Here is a 20,442-nt window from a genome sequence, read left to right as displayed (position 1 = left end):
TTAATCTTCCCTTTCTTCTGCTAGGGAAGATAGCTCCCATGGCGGGAAAGTACTGTAGCAGCAGTTTTGTTGCGAGAGGAGGCTGCAGCTTATTGGGCCTCATAGACCTGAAGGCTCCCTTCCTGAGTCAGGCCTTGCGACACCATGCACTCCTCATCCTCATTAACAATAGGAATAGCCTGAGCTGCACCACAAGGGAAACAACCAGATGCAGGTCTCATCCTTGCATGGGTGGAGGAGAAATGTAGGGTCTAGTTTGCTTCATTGCCATTGCAGAGTTTGGCGTGGCACCAGCTTCACTGTGACAAAGGAATACACAGAGATCTACTTAAATGCATACCTAGAGTGAGGGCACATACACCTACTTCCTATTTATTACTCCAGTCACATGTCCTGGGACCCAGGTGGTTGATGTGTGTGGTGATGTGTGAGGGATAGCCCTCCTGGAGAGGGGAATGAACAAAGATGTGCCTGATGGTCACTGCTTTGGGTTCATGAACATTGGTCATGCTAGCATGAAAAGCACAAAAACAATATAGATGAAAGAAGGAGTGGACCATGCAGGTAAGAGTGGTGGCGGGTTGGGGGCATTTGATAGATGACCAACATGGAAAATTAAATAAATAATGAATTTTTCCTCGTGGTCGTCTGCCGAGCCCCCCCCCCCCCCCCAACCCAGCCCCATTGCCCCACTGCTCTTACCTGCATGGGCCGCTGCTAGATAAAACACTTACTCCGGAAGAAGGTGGAGCATACATAGATAGATATAAGAAGCAAAATAGCAAGGCATTATGGATTTTTTTTGTATTACACACGTCGTATGGATGACATTTACAGTTTAAGCATTTTAGGTCACCAAACCTCAAATGGAGGAGATAGGAGAAGGCAAAAAGAACAATTGATGGAAAGAATGCAGAATAAGATAGGAGAAGGTAAAGATAGAATTTGAAATACAAAATGTCCACATGGTGTTATATAAGGGATTGAAAATACAATCTGGATTTGCTCAGAATATTACAGCTAAAAGGGTGGTCTATATCCATTCTTGTAGCCTGCTCAACATCAAGGCAGCTGGTTTTGAGGAAATACTTGCCATTGAAATGACTGTCAATGTTAATGAGGAATGACGTAGAATTCATGAAACAATTCTTGGAACAAGTGCCAGATTCCTTCCTCAAAGAGGTACTTTGGCATTCAAGAATATTTGGGTTCATCCCGGTCAGAATGAGTTTTAAGGAATTCCAGTCTACCTCCAAGCACTCTATTGGACCTGGCAGGGTCACCCCCAAAGTTTTTGCCCTGACCCCTCCTGTTTTGCTGAATTCATTTTTGTAGGGCATAGGACTTTTTGCACCTTAACACTGCGGACCAGTGCTAAAGTGCCTTTTCTCTCTCCTTTAAAAATGGTAAAATTATGTTACGCCCAATTGGCACAATTTATTTACTTTTAAGCCTGTAGTAAAGTGATACTACTTGTACCCATGGCTGGTACGTTAAATGGTACTGTGGGCCTGCAGCACTTATTGTGCCACCCACTTAAGTAGATTTTTTTAAACTTGCCTCAGTTCTTTTATAGCAACCTGTATGTTTGCAGGCTCTGAGGTGCATGTGGGAGGGTGTTCCAGGTCTTAGCCACCAGGTGGGAGAAGGAGTGGCCTCCGCTGTTCACTCGGCTGATGCATTGGGTGACTGCTAGGGCGTGGGATGCAGAACTAAGCTCCCTGTTGGGTTGGTGGAAATTCACTTGTTTGTTGAGATGCACTGGTCCTTCAGTGGATACTGCTTTGTACTGCTTAGAAAACGTGCTTGAGCAGCTTGAACTGACATGTCTTTATGACTGGGAGCCAATGGACTGTCCTGAGGTGAGGGGTGATGTGCGTCTGTCTAGGGAGGTCGAGGATGAGTCTGACTGCTGTGTTCTTGATGGTCTGGAGTTTCCTTAGTTGGTGGATGATTCCTACATAGAGGGAGTTGATATAGTCGAGCCTGCTGGTGATGAGAGCTTGTGTGATAGTGTGCCTGGTGTTGGGTGGGAACCATCTGAGGACATTCCAGATCATTCAGAGGGCGAAGAAGTAGGCAGAGGAAATGGCAATGACCTGCTTCTTCAGTGATAGCTGGCTGTCAAGTGTGATGCCGAGGTTGCAGGAGTGTTCATGGGTTTTGGGGTGGGATCCAGCTAGGGTGGCCACCATGCGTTGTTCAATAGGTGTCCTTTCCTTTCCCGAAGATGTGTACTTCTATTTTGTCTGTGTTGAGTTTGAGACAGTTGTTTATCCAGATGGCCACGTCCTTCATGCATCTTTGAAACTTGTCTTTGATGGTTGTAAGATTGTTTGGCAGGGAGAGAATGAGTTGGGTGCCTTCAGCGTAGGTGATAATGTTGAGTCCGTGGCTCCTGACAATGTTAGCTAGGGGTGCAGAGGGTTGGGCTGAGGAAAGAGCCTTGAGGTACACCGCAGGTGATGTTCTAAGGAAGTGAGGAGTATAGAGGGAGGATGATCTTCTGCATTCTACCTGCGAGGTAGGAAGCAATCCACTTGAGGGCTGCCTTGAATTCCGATCTGGTGGAGTCTGTTGATCAGATTAGATTATTGGGGTTCTGCTTTTGGTCTGCAGTAGGCAAGACATCATGAACCCTTGCTTCCTAGCAAATTTACAAGTCCTTTTGCCAATCTCAGATCACTAAATGTTCTACCACTTTCAAATAAACAAAATAGAATACCTAATCTTGAGGAAATGTAGAGAGAAGTAAAGAATCATCTGAGGTCATGGTCAATGCATGATAGCCAAATTAAAAAAAACTGTCATTATAAGTGTTTGTGTCTTCTGTATTAGGTGAGATTGAAACTTGATGATCGAGGCCTGATTCACAAACCACTTCTAGTAATAAGTTGTGTCTTACACCAAGCAGAGGTGTGATTTACTCATTAATTTTGAGTAGTGAGACATATTTACTAGTAGAGCAACTACAAGACATATATACCTGCAGCAGCTGCTGCCATATGTGCTGATGGGGGTCTGCATTTATTTTGATGGTGGGCCCCAGGAACTGCAGTAACTATTAAGTTGACCCAACATAATAAACACAATCTGGTTAGACCAAAACATAGTTCTGAGAGGATCTCTGCCCAAAACCTGACGGCTATGCCACAAACAGCCAGAGGCACAGCTCCTTCAATATGGGGGTGTGGAGCGTCACTCCGTAACCACCACCACCCCCCCCCCCCCCACCCCGCCAGCAGATGAAAACTTGTTAAATAAAATGACAATCACACAGGTTTATAATCATTTTATTTTGCTTCATAGAGCCAAGTCTAGGGGGTGGGGCCATCGTGATGATGGGCATAGAAGGAGTGGTGGAAACTGCTGCTAAGTGCGCATGTGGGTTTGGCTGGCCGACCTAGAACGGCCAAACCAACATGCGCACTGAGATGTCTCTCCAACCTGAGCTGCATTGCCAGGTTGGAAACAGCAGGCAAAGGCTCCCAGTCTCTGTGGGAGGGCAAATCCTGGGCACTCAGGCCAGTCCCTGCACTTCTCTCCTGCTGCCAGCAGCATGAGCGCAACATCTGAATTGGCCATAGAGGTGTCTGGGAGCCTCTGTGCAGAAGAGCAGCAGAAGTGTGGCGATATTGCGAGCGGCAGGTAAGTTCCTTATTTTCATGTGTTGTTAACTTCCTCCCCGCTCGCGCTACCCCGCCCCGCTATCTTTACCCAACACCAGCCGTTTCCGGTAACCGGGGCCCAGTAGGTGCGATTTCAGGTGGACTGTAAAGGAACACAGGTCAGATACATCAAGAGCATTGTCCTGGTCAACGGTTTTACCTTTGGCTTACAGAGAAGTCTAAATTCTTCAACAGGGCAAGATCCTAGACTGATGGCAAGGAGGGTCCCTCAAAGTTGGATGCATCGTCCACAAGCTCCAGATGAAACTGTTAAGTGGGCCAAATCTGGAATTCATAGCCATCATATTCACTTCACAGGTTCCACCTCACCTCGGTCCCAGGTTTTACCTTTGGACGTAGTCGCTTTTTTTGTTCTCAAAATCATCCAGGGTGCAATGCTAACAACATGCCTTCAACCACTAAAAGTCTGTGCTCATGAAAATCCCTGCCACAGTTTCAAGTTCCAAGTCCTGATAATGTACATTTTTCTTCATGTTAAGGAGATATTGTAGGCGGGCCACCAGGAATTACACAGGCAGGGTGGCTAGTCTTAAGTGTTTGATGATAACCTATCAGAAATCTGCACGTCATGAGTTCATATCCTGGCAATGCTGTCCAAGCTGTTTGCTTTTCATGTATTGCTAAAGTTTTATACTATTTGCTACAATTACATGTATGTTCACAGCAGTGCAATACTGCCTCTTCTTAGGCAACTCCAGGTCAGCTACTGAAGAAAGAGACCAGGATAGCCCACCCATCCCAGCGAACTCTAACAGGCCCACTTCTCTAGTTACGGATGGGCAGATAGTCAGAGCTGCGGAAAGCCACAGACATGGTCAATAAATACCACATCCTCCTGAGCTTCTTTGCGCAATCTTATCCCTTGCTGTGGGCACCCACTGATGTCGTCCTTCCTGAGACTTAACATTATCCATTGTGTACACAACAAAACTTTCTGTCCTGTCTTACTCAGCTCTTGGTGCCTGCTTCCTGGATCATGCTATTATCCTCTTGGGTTGGATCATGTGAGGTCTCTTCACTTATCCAACTATGTACTCAATCAGCTACATACTCATCGACCCACCATACCATTCATTCACTGTCCACAAATCCTTTTCCTACTACCCACAGAGCAACCAATTCATCCACCACCTTATTCATCCACTAAATCACTTATGCATCCACCCACTTACCTATCCTAACAACCACATATGCACAACCAAACAACCATACATGCAAACCATTACTGTTAAATAAAAAATAAGCAATGTAATTATTCAAAATAACAGGCCATTGGCTCTGTCAATTTTTTTTTAACTCACTCAGATTACACTGGCGCATTTAAGGCTGCCTAACGCCAATGAAGGCAGCCTTGCACCAAGGTGCAAGAGTGGCCGCATTATGGATAGGATTGTTTTTGAGCAGGAAGGAATACCTTCCTGCACGAAAATAGACGTAAAAGGAAGTAATGAGTAGAAATAAACATGTTACCCCTCATTATGCCATGTTAGGGGTAGCATACCAGTTGGGTGCAATCCCAGGCTTATTGATTTCAGTAAGTCTGGGATTGCAATAAATGGCATAGGTAGGAACATGGGACACCATGCTCCACCCACACCCACACCTAAAACTACAAAATGAAATGCAACAAGGCACAAGCCACTGCTTTGCATTACATTTCTATACAAAGACACACAAATTGCCCCTTAAATGGCTTTGTAAATGCTTCTTAAGGCTTTCTTCTGCCTTGCGTCAACTTGCGCAACACAAGGACAACACAAAGGCTTAGTAAATCAGGGCCTAACTATTTGGGGCATAAGAAGTGGTGCAAGGTTAGTGCACACTCTGAGAATGCCTTTTGCAGTTGGGTGTTAAGAGTCCCATGCACTCTTAGAGTCCCTACACCAGAGGGGTGTACAACTCTCTAGGATAGTCTGGCTTAAACATCTCACTGTCCCAAATGCAGTCTCAAGTCACAGCAGCACTTGGTACAGAACATTTTTATAAATATGGAGCGCAATCCTGTTCTGTGTCTTATGCAGACCAGGGCTATGAACCATATCAATGTATTAGGGTCCTTTCTGCTTCCTAGCAATAGCCAGTGAACGAACTACATCAGGGCATTGGTTCCAAGATAGCCTGATCCACACACAATTTCCAGGCCACAGTGGCTTTGTAGATGAGTGCCATTAGGTTAGTTGCATGTAAATGTATCTTGTGAGAATATTCTGAAAATGTGGCATGGATCCAATCCTCTTGAAGCCTCGCTGGACATCCCTTGACTACAATTTTGCAGGACGCTGCTTAATTCTTCAAAGGGCGAAACATTTCTCAGAGTTATATGGAGAATTGGGATTATATAACCAAGGCACTTCGGTCCAGAAATAGGCTGACACACTCCAAATTATCTCAAATATGATACTCAATCTTAATGAAATATCAGAGACATCAAGAATGACAACCTTTGTAATGTACAATGTTAAATATGGTTTCTCCATTTTAGACACCACAAATCTCCTGTTCCAGTCCTTATTAATGGATTTGTCCTGAGTCAAGTCACCTAAATTTTGGATTCAATGCTTGTAATCATAAGCTGAGAATTGTGCTATTTTGTAAAGGAATCATCAATTCAAACATGTAGTTGTCAACGAGAGTCTGAAAACTCTAGAAAACTACATTATTCATTCATAAACAATTTTCACCCTTTATGCAGAAACAATGGGGGTGAGATACCTATACATATACACAGATAAGCCCCTCAGAATACGAACAAAGAAATGTCACCTCAAACTGCACTTTGTAGTACATTTTGTAATATTACAATAGCACTACAAAAATGCCATTATATGGTATTCACAAACTTTCATGTGGAGCTTCCTCCTCTATCTCTCTTATCTTTTGCTGTGGGGAGGTCTCCTACACAACTGCGGAGTCTCTGCACATGTAAGTTCACGTTCTAATAATATTGTGGGAGGGAGAAAGAGGAGTGGCCGAAAAATGGAGAATACTTATGACTAAAGGGGAGAGGATAAGAGAAGAGTAACAAGGGGCATGAGGAGGGGAAAAGAGGGATTTAGGAAGGGATGTGCACACACTTATGATAGAGTAAGTCCAGTGCTAATCATAAACTGAACTTACAAAGTTACTACAACCAAAAAGGATCCAAAAAAGGATCCGAAACAACCTTATGTGGCCAACCACTGTATTACACCACCCTCCGGTAGAAAATATTGAAGGTAGGGAAATTAAAAAAACATTGGAAACAATGTTGGTAAAATCAAGAAAATTTGTTAAAATAAAAAACTATATAAATAAAAATTGATTTAGGACCTCATGATGATGTTGGGCGGAAAGGCTTTTGACAGCTCATCTGAGGCTTTACACCCGACATCAGAGGTTTCCGTCCGACCGCCATATTGCGATACTGGTGGTAGGAGGGACAACCATGAGGGAATACTATTCCGCTTTCAACGGGCTCATGGACCCCATCGAGCGGCGGTCGAAAAAGTAATCCATAAATGGCAGTGGAGCCAGCCTCGGCTCCGCCGTCAGAATTACAATTTCGCTTTTCGCCTCCCCTTTCATGATGGTCCACCCCCCATAAAAAGGCAGGCGGAAAGTGACTTTGGGGGCCCCTAGCAGGGCCGCCTTCTCATACAGCCCTCTGCTATGGGGCCTGGAGGTCACCTGTGATGCCCCCATAAATATCCCTGCACCATGTGGCAGGGACCCCATGGTGTCTGCCACACGGTGCAGGGATGTTTACACTCTGAATTTTTTCCATTGAGGCTTGAACTGCGAGTGGCAGCACAAGCCACAATGGAAAAAATACAGGATTTGACCGCCAATTCAGTCAGTGGTCAGTTCGTAATCTGGGAAACAGGACCTCCGACTCCTTGTTAGGCGGTCCCTCTTCTGCTACGATGTCGGTCTGACGCGCATCTGACAGGAATCGTAATTAAACCCTTATTGTTAAAGAATATATAAAATAAGCATATTTATTATTTAATTATAAAATATAATATGTTAACACTTTAAAAAAATATATTATGGTAAGAATATATGTTATTAAAATAAAATAAAAGTACTTTTCATTATTCCTTACATCACTTTTAATAATTATCAATGCATAACAAAAAAGGTGGGAATTTACTTTCTAATTTAAACTCCAGAAAAACATTTTTAATTTATTTCAATATATTTAAATTGATTAAAGATATCATTTAAAATTAAGCTGACAGTGCTGTAGCATTTTGAAAAATATTTTTGATATATTTTTTCAAGGTATATAAACTTTGTTTTACTTTTTCCAATAATTTACTGTAAGGATACTCCTCAGACAGGGAGGGATATCCTTATGGTCAAGAATAAATTGAATGCAATTTAATTATATTTATTAAAATGTAATTTTGTATAATTACTAAATCATAAAAGCATGTAAATATTTTATAAAAGTGTAATAAATATGTTTATTTCTTAACATTAAAAAAATTATTTATATTTTTACCCATTTTAAATATTTTAATTTACTCTGATAATTTTCTATGAGAGGGTGTTAGATAAGTGACGGCCATGTGTCGTGCCGGACTTACTACTGTTTCTTTTTGGTAGTAGTAACTTACATTCATAAATTTGGCTCCAACCCCTAAATGTGGTGGAGACATGTAACTCGACACTCTTAGTAAATTTGCACTCAGATTTTGCGACTAGTCAAAGGTAGTAAAGTTACTCAGAAGTGTAAGAGTTAACTCACAAATGTAAATTACTCTCAAGTGTAAGTTACCTTTGTAAATAGACCCACAAGTCTTTACAATGCTATGGATGTAGCTCTCAAGCCCATAGTAACTAAAATTAGCACTGCTGCTCATGCAACTACTGGGCACATCAAGATGCAAATCAGAACAAACCTCAGCTTTCAGGTAGAAAGGGGCAGATTTACAAGCCCCTTGCGCCACTTTTACGTCACTTTTAACAAGGGAAAAGGGATGCAAAAGTGGCACAAGGGCTTGTAAATCTGCCCCAAAATACGTTTCACTATGAATAGTTGAAGTGAAAGAAGTGCAAGGTGGCTTTGCGTTGTGGAGCGCCAACAACCTTCATTATCTATTCAAATGGGGTGCAATAGGACCTAAACAGCACACTCTACAATAGATTTTCATGAAAAGCCAACTCTTCCAAAAATAGCATGATCTTGCTCTGACTAAAATCGTAGCCCCAAATGAAACCAGGCAAAATCAAGAGATAAGGAGAAAGTCATGAGATATTCCTGAGTGTTTAATGTACAATTTTTAAAAATGATGTATTTTACACAGTTTACCCCTGGATTGTTGTCCTGATATCTGTACAGGATGATGTAGCTTGAGTACAAATCTCATTCAAGGCTGTGCTGCGTAAACTTTGCAGCATTGCAACACTGACCATCACATTAAAACGGGGTTTTGGCACAGGCATGGATGATGAAATCCTTGTAACTCTTAATAAATATAAAATTGCCCAGTTTTGTTTACCAATCGTGCAATAATGCAGCAGTGCTTACTTTCATATTGGGAAGTACCAAGATTAGTACGTCTGGGCCTACCAGTCTTTCCCAACTGTATTTTCTGAAGAAACCCACAGAAATGCATGTATTAAGACAATCGCATCATAGCAAAGTTACGACGCCGTGCAGTCCACAAGTCACCAAAAACTGGACCCTCGCCATCCATCAAGTGAGGGAAGAAAACAGACAGCCCTGTCTGTCACTGCCACTCTCGAAGAAGCAGCCCAACCTCATGGCTCTACACAATCATGTACTTGCTTCTCCAGCCCACAAATATGGTGAAGAGATATGCAGCAAAACAGGAAGAAGACCATCAGGAAAACCAGGGGAAACTTGTTGTTGGGACCAACTGCAATTTACAAACTCACTGACTCGGGGTAAAGGAATGGGACCACACATGCTGCTGCAGTCAGCTCGGTAATGTAAACAATATCATTGCTAAGACCTGTATGAGCGAATTGTATCTCAGAATCAAGGCCAGTAGCACTTTAACAACCATAGAGATTCAAAGTGCGTGTGAGGCAGAAATCCCAACTGAACTCCGCAGAACTTTCCACAGTGACTCTTCCTGCAGACCTGGGTCCACTCACCATTGTGCCTGGAGTAGCCCCACTCGTGCCTCTGCGCCATCTCCTCCTGCCTGTTTTCCTGTGCTGCGCCTGCCTGGAGGATCCGTGTGCTTTCTTTCCCTATATCTCGTTGGGTGTGCTTTATCTGTGGGGTTTTATAGGGGAGCCCTCCACCCTGTCCTCTAATGGGGGGGGGGGCGCAGGAGGGCTTGGCACCGGCAGCTGCCTGTCTGCAGCTGGGTGAGGCTAGAAGTAATCCTCTTCATTGATCTTTTTATCTGCGCCTTTATTCCGTTCTCCCCTGGCACGGATCCGCGCAGTTAGGTCATCGTGCCATACACAGATCCATGAGCCGAAACAATGCACATCACAGACTTACCTTTGTAGGGCGCCGCTGGGCGTCCAGCTGATGCCTGCCCTAAAGGGCCACAGACATACCTCTGCACACAGGCGCGTCAGAAAGGAATCTTATCTGATCCTGCGTGCTATCAAAGGTCACACGCGGCACGCTCACAATACGCTGCCTTTTACGTAGACTGCAACAATATTTTCTTTTAATACTGTGAATAATAAGCACAACTGAGTGAAGGAATATTGAGGCATGTTCATTAAGGTACAGCTGTTTGATACAAATGTGTTCCTATAAAATAGTATTCAAGTGGTAAATAGGTAAAAATGTTTCTCTCACAAAGGCCCCACAGCCTTGGTTATTATTACAATAACTACTTGTAATTAAAAAAATATCTTCGATTTTCGCATCCATTTAAGTTGTTTCGAGAGAAAAACAATCGCAAACATCCATGTATCTGCAAAGTCTCAAAAAGACCCGCTGGCTACCACTTCATGGAAATATTGCCACTTGAGAGCAAATATTGCTAGGTTGTGGGGATAACTTATGCCAGTGTGTACTGTGTAGAAAGAGGAATATTGGAAAACTGTAAAATACCAATATTCGGGCTCTGTGCAAGCCTTCACTCTGTAATATAAGCTTCGCACATTCCCACTTAAATTGGTGTCTTGGATTTTAGAAACGTGTTTTGTCATTTGCAGACTTAATGAGCCCCATGGTGCAACAGATAAATAAATCTTCGAAACAAACAACGAAGATGTAGCCAAGATTTAGAACATTACATTAAAAACAAGCATTTGCATACAATAGGTCTCGTATTATGAACGTTTGAGCTATTGGTATTGTAAATGACACATTTTTTATTTATGTGTTGGTTTTGAAAATAGCGAAATTAATAGCTTTATCATTTACAAGCCAATAGTTATAACTTACGCAAATGTGACACCTATACCATGTGTAATGCAATATCTGTTGTATTTACGTGACTTAGATGTATTGATATTACAAATAACAATGGCTTTTATTTTTTTTATAATTAATACTTAAATAAAAGTTATTGTAATTTATAATGGCAATAGCTTAAACTTTTGTAAATAACTTTTGTGAAGATTATGTTCAGTGTATTTTATTGTGACGAAAATCCAAGAACAGAAGTGAAATATTAACATCTTTTTGTGACATTTGTAATAAAGCATGAAACATTGAGAGAACATATTTGAACCAGTTGTGTTGAATGGTTGCACAGATTGATGTTGTGGTGGCGTTGAGTGATGTTGTGGTGGCGACGAGTGATGCTGTGGTCTTCAGTGATGCTGTAGTAGCGCATAGGGATGTTGTGGTGCCCATGAGTGATGCTGTGGTGGTGCTCAGTGATGCTGTGGTGATATGATAGATAGATAGAGTGAGTGCGATAGATAGAGTGAGGGCGATAGAGGGCGGGTGATAGATAGAGTGAGGGTGATAGATAGATAGAGGGAGGGTGATAGAGTGAGGGTGATAGATAGAGGGAGGGTGATAGATAGATAGAGGGAGGGTGATAGAGTGAGGGCGATAGATAGAGGGAGGGTGATAGATAGATAGAGGGAAGGTGATAGAGTGAGTGCGATAGATAGAGTGAGGGTGATAGAGGGCAGGTGATAGATAGAGTGAGGGTGATAGATAGATAGAGGGAGGGTGATAGAGTGAGGGTGATAGATAGATAGATAGAGGGAGGGTGATAGAGTGAGGGCGATAGATAGAGGGAGGGTGATAGATAGATAGAGGGAGGGTGATAGATAGATAGAGGGAGGGTGATAGATAGATAGAGGGAGGGTGATAGATAGAGTGAGGGCGATAGATAGATAGAGTGAGTGAGATAGATAGATGGATAGATAGATAGATAGATAGATAGATAGATAGATAGATAGATAGATAGATAGATAGATAGATAGATAGATAGATAGATAGATAGATAGATAGATTGAGCACGATAGATAGATAGATAGATAGATAGATAGATAGATAGATAGATAGATAGATAGATAGATAGATAGATAGATAGATAGATAGATAGATAGATAGATAGATAGATAGATAGATAGAGTGAGGGCGATAGATAGATAGATAGATAGATAGATAGATAGATAGATAGATAGATAGATAGACAGACAGACAGACAGACAGACAGACAGACAGACAGACAGACAGACAGACAGATAGACAGATAGATAGATAGATAGATAGATAGATAGATAGATAGATAGATAGATAGATAGATAGATAGATAGATAGATAGATAGATAGATAGATAGATAGATAGATAGATAGATAGATAGATAGATAGATAGATAGATAGATAGATAGATAGATAGATAGATAGATAGAGTGAGGGCAATAGATAGAGTGAGGGGGATAGATAGATAGAGTGAGGGCAATAGATATATAGATAGATAGATAGATAGATAGATAGATAGATAGATAGATAGATAGATAGATAGATAGATAGATAGATAGATAGATAGATAGATAGATAGATAGATAGATAATCTTTAATGTATATATCCCGCCTGGAGCAAAAATGGATGGAATGATGACAGAGATCCTGGATGACATAGATCAAATAATCAAAAGGCATGAGTATCCACCGTTCCTCATTATGGGGGACCTAAATGCAAAAGTTTCCAACAAAGAAATATCAAAATGGTCTAACTGGTATAAAGAAGAGGCGCTGGAAATTTCCACTCCATTATTCCCCAAAGGGAACAAGGCGGATCAAAGGGGAAAAAATTCTACTAGCTTCGCTTCCAACGCTAAATGGAATAATATTAAACGGGAATATGGAAGGCGACATTCCCGCTTCAAATACGAGACAGGGGAATAATAGCAACACACTTTTGGATTATATGATATCCAGTCTCGACTTGTTCGGATCCCCCCTACAACTAAAAATAAATGTTGTTCATGGAAGCGATCACGCTATCCTACAGTTATCTACAGAGTGGAAAATACATCTATGTTCACCTACTCAAATCATGTACAAGCACAGTACAGTCATGGTAAATCAAAACCAAAGGCGGATTTATTGGAACTCAGCGACACTTGATAAGATAACTAATACAATAGCCACTAACCAGCTTCTTCAAACAACACACTCTGTAAACCCAATAATGAATTTTGAACTGATCATAAAAGAACTAACGCAAAAATTGCAGAAAAAGCTGACGCAACCAAGATTTACAAAGACTGAAAACAAAAATCCAAAGTTAGATACTGTAACAAAGCTGCTAAATAAACTGATAAGAGCACAGTTCTTAGAAGCTTCACCGTCTAGGCAAGCAGAAATTAACAAACTAAAGAACCAACGGAGGAGAGAAAAAGAAAAACACAAGAGAATAACCCAAGATCAAAATTGGGTGGATCTGCAGATAGCAGCAAAACAGAACAACCAACGTGCCTACTGGACCATAATCGCCAAAGAAACGGGCAAGAAAAAAACATTACAAAGTATTCCTGTGCCCCCAAACGAATGGGAAACCTATCTCACTAATCTATACAAATTAAACAATAATTCAGAAATGGCCTATACGTTCTCTAGTAATTCAGAAACTGAAATCTTAAATACTGGAACATCCACTCCCCTCTCTATTGAGATACACATAAGAAGGGCGAGATCAACAGGAGCAACTGGCCCAGATCAAATCCCAATCAAAGACCTCCTGATCGATCCTAAAGGGTGGAGCAGGATGCTTTCCCCCCTCTTCAACTACATTCTCAGCACTGGGGTAATCCCGAAGTCCTGGAAGGGGAGTATCATCATACCTATACATAAAAAGGGATCAAGACTACAACCTGGTAACTACAGACAAATCGCTTTGCTGGATGCCACTGGAAAGATCTTCAGGGCGGAAGTCCTGGATCAACTTAAAAACTGGGCCTTCTCATCTGGACTGATCCCTCGATATCAAGCTGGCTTTAGACCAAAGCATTCAGTCACGGACAATATTGCCATCCTTCAAACTATCCTAGATAAATACGTGTCCATCAAATCTCAGGCTGTTTACGCAGCTTTCATCAACTTTTCGACTGTGTTTGATAGGGTGGACAGGAGAATACTCTGGGAATACCAGTTACTACGAATATTAATATCACTGCATACAGACACCTGGTGCCAGGTACAAATGGGGAGAGAAAAGGGCTTAACCAGCCCTATTCCGACCCCCAATGGCCTCAAACAGGGATGTCTCCTTGCTCCCCTACTCTTTTCACTCTATCTCAGTGATATGCCTCAATGTCTCCAGCAAGCACGCAATTTCCTACCAAAAGTTGCCTCCCATAACATACATACACTGTTATACGCAGACGATATTGTTATATTAGATTTAACACCATTTGGACTACAAAGCAATCTCCAGGCACTGAACAAATACACAGAGGAAAATTACTTAATCCCTAACATTACCAAAACAAAAATAGTTTCTTTTTCAGGAAAGAAAAAGAGTTCTAAATATAACTGGACCCTTGGGGGAGACAAGGTGGAAGAAGTAAATGAATACACCTATCTAGGCAGGATCTTCACCAAGTCTCTACAAAATCGGCCACACACTGTGAACCTGACCAGGAAAGCTGATGTACACGCGGGAGCTCTTGCAAGACTATACGCAGCGTCAGGACACAGGCATTTCTCTTCTCTGCTCAAGGTATATAGTGTTAAGATACCACCTGTACTATGATATGCCTTGGAATATATCCCCATAAACCAGTGGAACTTCCTAGACCTAAAAGAAGGAAAAATATTATGGAGACTAACGAAGGTGTCACAGGCCGTTCCTGTACAAGCTCTTCGCCTCTAGTTCTCATTAACCAGCTCCTACTCTTGAGGAATTGCTAATGTCATCAGGTGGGCATATAATCTCCTGCACGCAGAGGCAGGAACTCTTCGATCTCTGCTCAAAATAGAAACAATTGATCGTGACTCATCCAAACACGTTTTTAAGAAAAGCTAGCGGAGATTAATATCGATTTGCTGCTAGCTTGGACACCATCCCAACTTAAACTCTTTTTGAAACATTTCACCTCAAGGCTGAGCTTTCTTCTAGACCTTTTGCATTGTTCTAAACTATCTACATATAAGAATTTCACTGAAACTATAACATAAAAGAAAATTCAACAGTACATTGCTTTCAACCTAAATCATTCTGTCAGGAGAGCGATTGTTCTGCTCCCGTTCTGTATTTTACCAGTCAAAACTGTAACAGCCAAATGGAACTTAAAGGAAAACTCTAAATGTAATCTGTGTAATGGAGGAGAGCAAGATGTCGAGCATCTAATGTTTGCCTGTTTAAATCCAAAGGTGGTAACGGCAAGGAAGCGGTATTTGCAAGCCATATACATTAAATGTAGGATTAACTCAGCAAAGGAACTGATCACTCTATGTAAATTCCCGCCAAATGAATTTGTTTGTTATAACTTTTATAAATGTTTAAAATCTTTTTTAACATTGTATTAGCGCAAGAAATTTTACTGTTGTAAATAACCTGAATTTTATGTTTAAAATATTTGTGGTCCTCAGTTGAGTACCAAAGCAAATAAAAATAAACTTGAAACTAGATAGATAGATAGATAGATAGATAGATAGATAGATAGATAGATAGATAGATAGATAGATAGATAGATAGAGTGAGGGCGACAGATAGAGTGAGGGCGATAGATAGATTGATAGAGTGAGGGGCGATAGATAGATAGATAGATAGATAGATAGATAGATAGATAGATAGATAGATAGATAGATAGATAGATAGAGTGATGGCGATAGATAGATAGATAGATAGAGTGAGGGCAACAGATAGATAGAGTGAGGGCGATAGATAGATAGATTGATCGAGTGAGGGGCGATAGATAGATTGAGTGAGGGCGGTAGATAGATAGATAGATAGATAGAGTGAGGGCGATAGAGATAGATAGATAGATAGATAGATAGATAGATAGATAGATAGATAGATAGATAGATAGATAGATAGATAGATAGATAGATAGATAGATAGATAGATTTATAGTGTCATTATGTGGCCTGTAATTATGTGGCACTGAGTGGTATTTGGAGTGTATGTTGCATTGAGTGCAGTGTAATTATGTGGCGTGTAATTATGTGGCACTGAGTGGTATTTGGAGTGTATGTTGCGTTGAGCGCAGTGTAATTATGCAGCATACAAGTACTGATTGCTTTTGATTGTCCCTTTCATTCGAGGGCATATTTCCTACAAGAGGGAGTCAGAGGTCATGCTGCGGCGTTTATAGGATGGGTCAAAGGTGGGGATGTTTACCGTCATTAATCCCTAATCAGATCTTTAATCAATCCAGGGTCTGTAGGTATTTAATTGGTGTTATTGTAATTTCAATTGGTTCTTAAAAAATCTATATGTTACAAAATCAAGTCAATTCTTAAAACAAACTAATTGTTTATCTAAGAAAACAATCAATTTTTGATTAAAAGACATTATTTGGGGAGGGCAGCCAGTGGCTAAAAGTAATAAAAAACAAGCAAACAGGCTGGTCCGTTTTACCTTTAGCGTCTCCTGGATGACTAAGGAGAAACGGAGAATGTCATCTAGAGTGCTTCTGGCTCTCCTGAAGCCAGTTTATCTGGGGGTATGAGGTTGGTTCAATGGGCCCAGGAGTCTAGTTCTTTTAAAAGTGTTTTGTCATAGAATGTGGCCTCTAAGTCTACTTCAAGCAATTTGGACTGGATTCCAGCTCTTACAACTAAGAATTCTACAAAGTTCACAATATCTTAGAGCACACTTAGTTAAATTTGTCAGCGCCGGATTGGATTGGTGTCCCAGGGGATGTAGCTAAATGGGTAACTTTATATTTACATTATGGTCATGCCCTTGACTGGAGATCTTCTGGAAGGGGGTATTTCAATGCATGAAAAAAGTCCAAAACTCCTAGTAGAACCCAAAGTGAAACTGTTTGTTCTAGATATATTGGAGGAGAAGACCCCATTTAAAATATTTTGCAGCCTAGTCCTAAAGGCAGAAAGATGAGATATTGTCTGACTATGATGAGCAAACAACCCTCGTCCCCCAGACCCCTGAGATAGGGATATGGAAAAAGGATATGGACTGGTGCATGGTTGAGCATGTTTGGGGAGGCACAGATATCCTTGCATGGATCAGTAAATGTACAGACTGTGGTATCTTGGTTATAATAATGTTAAGAATGTTAAGTAGTTAGTTGTTTCTCAGTGATGTACCATACAATGTGGAATGCGGTAAAGTTCTGATGATACTGGGAAGTCGGAGAGACTGGTCGGAGGGATCCAGATGTTTTTGTGGCTGGAGGGCTTCTAAGGATTAAACATAAGTTAAAACATTTACTAACTCAGCTTTGGAGTCCCTGTCCTATGTTTACATGGACACATGCATTTCAGCAAGGATTATTGAGGCCACCTACCACACTACACTAATGAGCCATCTCCTACTCCTTTAAGCAGCCAATCCCCTCTACCTACTAGTAATTCTACCTCATCAGAAACGGATGTTCCCAGCAAGTCCAAGAAGTAGGGCTGCACTCAATGCTTCACTTAATGACCCTTCTTAATTGATGCTTCTTTATAGATATATTTTATCAAATGTATTTTTTTTACTTTATTGATTAAAAATTGGGTGCATTTGTTTATTTTTACTAAAACAATCTTATTATGTAGCAGGAAACATATATTAATATTTCATATGAAGCGTTTCCTCTTTATTGTGACATACTTTGTAAAATCACATTTTTTTTTTAAATAATCAAACATTTTTTAGCAACTCAATTATTGTTTCGAACTCATTACTGAGAAACTGTAATTTATTTGACATACCCTGCCATCATGCCATGGTGATGATGTTGTTTGACTGAGTGACTGAAGATCGGCATGATATTTTACATGTAAGTCATAAATATATCAAGGTTACTGCGGCATAAATCGATGTCTAAAAATGTAAATGTATGTTGCAATGCTAATATTTATTGTTAGGGTTTCAATGTTGAAAGCAATTTTGAATAGCATAATGTTAAGTAATTCCAATATCACTAGCCTTTAATATAAATAACCTATAAATAAAAAATAAAATCCAATTATTAAATTAATAAAATTATTTTTGGTTAAAAAATTGTTAATGTCACATTTTACGTTTACCATCGTTTTAAAGCAGTTAAATAAATGCACACTATATGTAAAAAAAAAAGTTCCACTTGCTCTAGGCAGGTAGTAAATTTAGGCGCTAATTGTTAATGTAAGAAGATTTTTCTCTCAACGTTCAATAGCTGTATTAATTTTGTGCATGGAATTTTACTGCCAGGCAAAATCGCATGCGTTCATTCCTAAAGCTATTTTACTGCATAGTAAAAGTGAACACGGAAAAATTGCAGACGAAAGCTTGAAATCGAACGGTGCAAAATTAACGCATGAAAATACGCAGTAATTTTTGCTCCGCCTGAGTATTCGGAGCAATAGTGGTCTTCAAGGTATGCCCAAATGAACATTTCGGAAAAGACAGTCTAGTCTGTGGAAGACTGCCCCCTGGTGTTTAACACCCAAGTTCTCTCAAGTATACCACCCAAAAACTACTAAGATTGGCGGCAAATAAATACAAGCATTGGCAAAAAGTGCTGTGCAAGTTGCGCGTGCTTGTGCGTGTTCTCGCAAGCTGATCGCCGGCCTGGAGTACTTCTAAAGGACCTACTTAATTTCTCACAAGAGCAGCGCATGCGCGCTGACTCTAGCGAGACCTAAAAAGCTGTATCTTCACCTATAGAAAGCAAGCAGAAAGTGAAAACAGATCAGGAATTGCTGATTACAAATTACCTCTAAGTACCCCCACTTGGGACGTGATTTTGAGTGATGTTAAATTCTGTTCTGTGTGCAAATGAGTTAGCCTGCATATCACAGTTAAAATGTGTGCAGCAGTTACCTCACTTCAGCAATTTTCCCGCAGAGAGATTTCGAAAGTAAACACTTTGCAAAACAACATGTTTATGGATCCTCTGACACTTTGTGACGAGACCCTGCAACTGTGAGGCTGAGTTTCATGACTTCTGCTTAGCTAAGGGCTATACACATTCCCAGAACTTGCCTCCTCCCTCTGGATAGGAGCAAGCTGGAGCTCACTTCACATAATGGGGTAGATTTAAAAACATTTTGTGCTGGGTTAGCGTCACAAAAGTTAAGCTAACCAGCACAAAATGTTTTTTTTCTTATTTACTTTCCAGCGCAAAACTGGATTTGTGCTGGAAAGTTCCCTAAAAGTAACGCAAAACAGTGCAAAACACTGTTTTGCATTACTGAGCACCAAGAGGGCGTTACATTGGTGGTGCATGGGCGTTCCCATGCAACCACCCATGCCTTTTGATGCAAAACCCAATCTACAAACAGTTACAGACAGGGTTTTGTGCCAAAACATAATGACACTTCAAAGGAGGCATTAAGAGGTAAACATTTTTATTTCTCAGTTCTTTTCCGACTTTGCATGTGTGCTGCACATGCAGCACACATACAAAGTGGGAAAAATGTTTAAACTTGTCTAGGCATAGTATTTTGTACAGGAAGGGTAACTTTGGTGCCTCGCACACGGTGCATAGATGTTTGAAAACATACCCTTTACTATTGCGGCTTGTGCTGCAGCCCTTTTCCAGCTGGTAGCACAAGTTTCAATAGTAAAGGCTATGTGTCCCACTGCTGTGCTGGTGGTCGCATTGTAATTCCGAAGGTGGGACTTCCACGTCGAGCAGTCCCAATCCCGCTAAGATGTCGGTCGAATGATTGTCCGACAAGCATCATAAGGAGGACTATGGTAGGTGAGACTGCTGACTCCTTATCGGCAGGTCTCAATCCAGCTTTGACACCCCCATCGTAATGATCCCCTACGCGATCAACTAAATAGCCTACTCCCATGCCATGTTTTGGTTCAAATGCGTTTTTGTTTTGGAAATGGCCAATAGACCACCATTTTGTTTTGTCAGACCATCAACCATAACTTTACACTTAGAACCCTGTTATGAGGCAGGTGTGGTGAGATTGTTGTGCAAATTGTATATATACATATTGAGCCCGATTCACAAAGGTAAAGTGAGACAAAAGTCTAACTTTACGACTTTTAGTATTCATAAAGAGCATGTACTACTCGTATATGCCTTTGTGAATACCAAAAGTCATAAAGTTAGACTTTCTTTTTACTTTACCTTTGTGAATAGGGCCCCTTGTGTTTAAATTGGGCCAATGAGTTGTGTTTGGCCCCTTTTATCACACCCAGAGAATCGGTTTATTAAACAAACCACTGAATAAGAATAGTGGCAGAC

At 40.9% G+C, this 20,442-nt stretch overlaps 1 protein-coding gene across 1 annotated transcript in view; it reads right to left on the bottom strand.

Moving 5' to 3' along the window:
• CA3 (carbonic anhydrase 3) overlaps nucleotides 1-9,937 on the bottom strand; it is a 260,543-nt gene extending 250,606 nt beyond the window's left edge. The window contains exon 1 of the mRNA XM_086965952.1: nucleotides 9,798-9,937. Within this exon, the coding sequence (XP_086822078.1) occupies nucleotides 9,798-9,837 (40 nt within the window). The 5' untranslated portion in view covers nucleotides 9,838-9,937. The remainder of the gene's footprint in view (nucleotides 1-9,797) is intronic.
• Nucleotides 9,938-20,442: the final 10,505 nt, after the last annotated feature.

Source organism: Lissotriton vulgaris, chromosome 4_1, assembly GCF_964263255.1.
Source record: "Lissotriton vulgaris chromosome 4_1, aLisVul1.2, whole genome shotgun sequence".
NCBI classification, from domain to species: Eukaryota; Metazoa; Chordata; class Amphibia; order Caudata; family Salamandridae; genus Lissotriton; species Lissotriton vulgaris.
Note: the sequence above shows the minus strand (reverse complement) of the source record. Positions and strands in the feature narration are given on the sequence as shown.